This window comes from Penaeus japonicus, unplaced genomic scaffold, assembly GCF_977035675.1.
Source record: "Penaeus japonicus unplaced genomic scaffold, GWHDUDI00000001_assembly GWHDUDI00000022, whole genome shotgun sequence".
Lineage (NCBI taxonomy): Eukaryota > Metazoa > Arthropoda > Malacostraca > Decapoda > Penaeidae > Penaeus > Penaeus japonicus.
In genome coordinates this window covers 30,017,067-30,022,066 of record NW_028234424.1, presented here as the reverse complement: position 1 = coordinate 30,022,066, position 5,000 = coordinate 30,017,067, and the positions used below count along the sequence as shown (strand labels likewise).

Sequence of the window (5,000 nt, the reverse complement as noted above, 5' to 3'; positions counted from 1 at the left end):
TAATAATAATAATAATAATAATAATAATAATAATAATAATAATAATAATAATAATAATAATAATAATAATAATAATAATAATAATAATAATAATAATAATAATAATAATAATAATAATAATAATAATAATAATAATAATAATAATAATAATAATAATAATAATAATAATAATAATAATAATAATAATAATAATAATAATAATAATAATAATAATAATAATAATAATAATAATAATAATAATAATAATAATAATAATAATAATAATAATAATAATAATAATAATAATAATAATAATAATAATAATAATAATAATAATAATAATAATAATAATAATAATAATAATAATAATAATAATAATAATAATAATAATAATAATAATAATAATAATAATAATAATAATAATAATAATAATAATAATAATAATAATAATAATAATAATAATAATAATAATAATAATAATAATAATAATAATAATAATAATAATAATAATAATAATAATAATAATAATAATAATAATAATAATAATAATAATAATAATAATAATAATAATAATAATAATAATAATAATAATAATAATAATAATAATAATAATAATAATAATAATAATAATAATAATAATAATAATAATAATAATAATAATAATAATAATAAAAATAAAATAATATCAATAGTAAAAATAACGATTCATAATAAGTTACTACTACTACTACTACTAATAATAATAATAATAACAGTATCAGTAACAAAAATGATAATGCTCATGATTTTCATCATAATTAATATAGTAGTAATAATGTTCAATCTTATTATCATTATCATCAACCACATTAGTCATAAACGAAATAAAATAATAAATGAAATAATAGTAATAACCTTATCTAAACTATTATCATCCTCATTACCCTTAACATCAATAAAAAATGCATGATCATCATCATAAACACTATCACCACCAATTATGTTAGTGTTGTATTATTCTTACAGAATAAGTAATAATAATTGTACTAATTATAACAGTAATAACAAGTATATCCATAATCATCATCACTATGTCATTACCATCATAAGAAACTTTTAGTTATTATGTTATATTCACATTTGACCATATTCATGTAAAAAATAGCAAGTGCAATAAACAATACAGATGATTGCAAAGGCAACATAAAATACTCAAAATTATAACAATGGTAATGACATGCACTGATATAATTACAGAAATAATTCAAGAACTGTAAAAGTTATAAAAGATAGCGATGGTGATAATGATGTCAGTAAAATTATGATAATCTCTAATATAAACGACAAGAAATACCATCATCCTCACCCCTTATTACTGAACTATCTCTGCAAATCATGTCATACTAAACATTCATATCAAGTGAGGATGATACTATATAAGAAAACTGCATTGATGAACATCAATTTACTAAAACATGATCATATCATTAACAATCACCAGTCTCCATCATCATTACCAACATCGTCATCATAAAAATATAAAATCCTTTGAGATAATTTTTTTTTAGAGATTAACAGCCTTAACGTAATCACAATAACAACAAAATATAAAAGCTGGAACACAGGACTGCAAAGCCATAGCAATAAGAACGATTGTGTGGTAGCTTCAAAATGCATATTAATCAACATCCACTTAATTGTCATTAAAGGGCAAGCATCAACTTAAATATATTCTATAAAGTATCAATTATTATTAAAAACAAAAAATACTGAAGATAAACAAAACGCTGATCAATAAAAATATAATTTGAAAAAGGATACCATGCCTTTCTTGGCCTCGCACAAAAATTACATCAAATAAACAAAAAACATTGAGAAATTAAGATATAGACATTAGCAGAACATATATCATATTCAGCAAAAAGGAGAACAAAAAAATATTTCTGAATGAAACAAACAACAAAAACAGCAACTGCAACAACAACAAAATGGAAACTGAGAAGCCTTTTGGTGTTAAGAAATTGAGAAATATCTTTTATGAAGGAAACAACAGGAGTCAGGAAAAAGACAAGTCCAATACAACAATATTGTTTAATTGAAAGACAGTTAAAACCTGTTAGATAAAACTCTTGATCAATACAACCATCATTTATATCATCACAAAAATTATTACATTACAAAATAAAAACAATTGCGATAATGATCAAGACTCTATGAATCATTCTGGTGCCTACATCACTAAGAACTTTCACTAAAACTATCTAAAAAAAAATCATAATAATATCAATAGAGAGAATATCAATGACGGTAAGAATCTTTGAAAATGATAACACTACACACTACCTACAGATATCAAATATTAAATCATCATTGCAATTGTTAATAACTTAACTACTGATCATAAACAAGATACCCATGCTACAGGGATACGTGAAAGAGATGCACACACAACGCAATTAAGGGGCAGTGTGGGGTGGAGAGGTGGAAGAGAATGAGGAAGAGGAAGAGGGAAGCAGGAGGGGGGAAGGAGGGGGGAGGGGGGGAAGGAGGGATGGGGAAGGAGGGAGGGGGAAAGGAGGGAGGGGGAAAGGAGGGAGGGGGAAAGGAGGGATGGGGAAGGAGGGATGGGGAAAGGAGGGAGGGGGGAAGAGGGAGGGGATGGAAAGGAAGGAGGCATGGAGTAAGGGAGATATATGGGGGGGGGGGACTAAAGGAGAGAATACAGGGGAGAGGAGAGTCTAAGGGAGAAGATATGGAGGGAGGGGAGGATATAGGGGAGAGGTTGAGGAGAGGGTGAGGAGAGGTAGAAGGAAGATTTGTGACTGGAGTGGGGTGTAGCAGCAAACTAACCTAACCACTAAAGAAAAAAAAAATGCAGTCGCACACAAGCTTGTACCTCAACCAGAAAGCACCACCTACACAGAAAGTTTTGAAGCTCTTTGGAATTCTTCTTTTTCCCATAACCACAGGACGCACCATAGGATACAAGAGGCGGCACTCTCGCACTCCTCACTCACAACTTTTTTATCTTTGATTATTTTTATTATAATAATTTGATTACTTTTTGCCTTCTTAATCTGTCTCTGCTGTCATTCTATGTACACTTCTGTCCGTCACACTTTTTTGTTTTTGTTTTTTGTTGTTGTTTTTTATGTTTTGCTTTTGTATCTTAGTTTTCCTTTCCTTCTCTTGATTCCCACATCTCTCTATATATATCATATATTCAGTTAGTTCATTCCATTATTCCTTCTTTTGAAAGAAAAAAATTGCCTTTTTCCACATTCTTAAATCACAACAATAGCAAGATATATTCCTTTTTTTCTGTATCATGATTCACAAACAACACACAAATAACAATTATTTAAGACTTCAAAAAGGTAATAATGTATTAAATATTGGGATCACATCTCTCAATTCTATGTTAACCAATAGCTGACTGGTAAATTTTATGACATCAGAACAGCTTGAACTCCAGTCATTTATCACCAAATTATGAAAAAATAAATAAAACAAAACTTTCTTGTAGATATTTCTCATTATAACATCCCAAGAAATACTCCTTTTATGTGCAAAATCAAAAGGGAAAATGGCAACAACAACAAATAAAAAATAGAAAAAAAACTGATCACACCACCTTCCCCCAAATTGTTCCAAATAATCAAATATCCTCCTTGTCTTCAGTTCTGAGTAAGTTCTATGAGGATGCAGGACACTGGAGTAATAGAGAACTACAATGTCCCTGAAGCCACTAAAGAGGCCCCGGGGAGGAGAGGAGGGATGGGGAAGAGGGAAGGAAGAAGGATCGAGAGAGAGGAAGAAGGGAAGGGAAGGGAGGAAGGCTTAACTCTAGGACGGAGGAGGGATTCACAGACAGGCGGTTGCTGTGGTGTGAGCACTTGGTGGTGTGTGATCCCCAAACCCTTCTCAAGTTAAATTTAGAAATTTGCTCCCTCTCCCTCCCTCCCTCCCTCCCTCTTTCTCTCATCCCTCCTCCTTCTACCCCTTCCCCCCACCATCTCCATCTGTCCTCTTCCCCACCTCCCTCCATCCCCTCCCAATCCACAACCATACATACAGACAAACACACACACACTTGTCCCTCCTCTTTGTCCCCCTCCCTTCAAGCCATTCCCTGGTGACACCCACTGGCAGTATATTTGACCTTCAATCTTGATAGTTTTTCACACAGTACCATAAGGCAGATTCAACCTAATTTGGTGTAAACAAACAAAAAACACAAAACTGGCTAAAGGAAACAAAGTTTATCCAATGAGGAAGAAAAACAAGTAAAACAAAACATGGTAGTGTGCCAACAGATGCTGAAGTAAGAAAAGCAGTCACATCAAAGGAAAATATGTTGCATTTTATTTCACAAGTTAAATAAATACTTCACAAGTTAAAAAATAAAGAAGAATGCAAGAGAAGGATAAGAAACGGATGACAGAAATAAACGGCTTGACAACAAAATATATGCACAAAAAGAAAACACACACTAATAGCTTTAAAGAGATAAAAAAAAAAAAAAAACACCAATGTGTAGAGTAGGAAAAAAAAAAAAAATCATTTGTACAGTATTAACCCATTCCCGACGGGGGAATTCTAGCCTTGAATGTCCAAATGCCGGGGCGTTCGAATTATTAGGCCTAAATCAATTGAATGGCTGGCACAATACTGTGCCGCCCGGCAACTGGGCTTTTGAATGCGCGGTACACATGCTGTACCATCCGTCCTGTGTGGGTTAAGATACAAAGGCTAAAACCTTTTATCCTTGAAATTCACCCACTGTTACTCCCAGCCTTAGGGACAGGTCATTCTTACCAGGTACATGGCCCTATATTTATAAGCTCCTTCTCATTGGTTTCCATTCTGGGCCAACTTATTAATCAAGTGTAAATTCAACTGAAGATCAATTTTTGAAAAAGTACTGACAAAAAAAAAAAAAAATTTTGTTGCAATCATGTTAAAACATATCAAACTCAGTATAAAACACAAGAGGTCCTGGTTATATAGTAATAAGAGATGCATGTGATAATTGTTAAAAT

The 5,000-nt window shown here is 30.7% G+C and overlaps 1 protein-coding gene across 4 annotated transcripts in view; it reads right to left on the bottom strand.

The window, feature by feature from the left end:
• The window catches only part of bur (GMP synthase burgundy), a 27,917-nt gene that overhangs the window by 15,610 nt on the left and 7,307 nt on the right, over positions 1-5,000 (bottom strand). Inside the window, exons 1-2 of one of the 4 annotated variants that reach the window (XM_086549812.1) lie at positions 3,831-3,861; positions 2,878-3,279 (exon numbers count right to left, since the gene is read on the bottom strand). The exons of 2 other annotated variants lie outside the window; for them this stretch is intronic. In XM_086549812.1, the coding sequence (XP_086405938.1) occupies positions 2,878-2,937 (60 nt within the window). In that variant the 5' untranslated portion in view covers positions 2,938-3,279; positions 3,831-3,861. Of the gene's footprint in view, positions 1-2,877; positions 3,280-3,830; positions 3,862-5,000 lie in introns of those variants that run through there. One more of the 4 variants, XM_086549811.1, reaches the window with a different exon arrangement.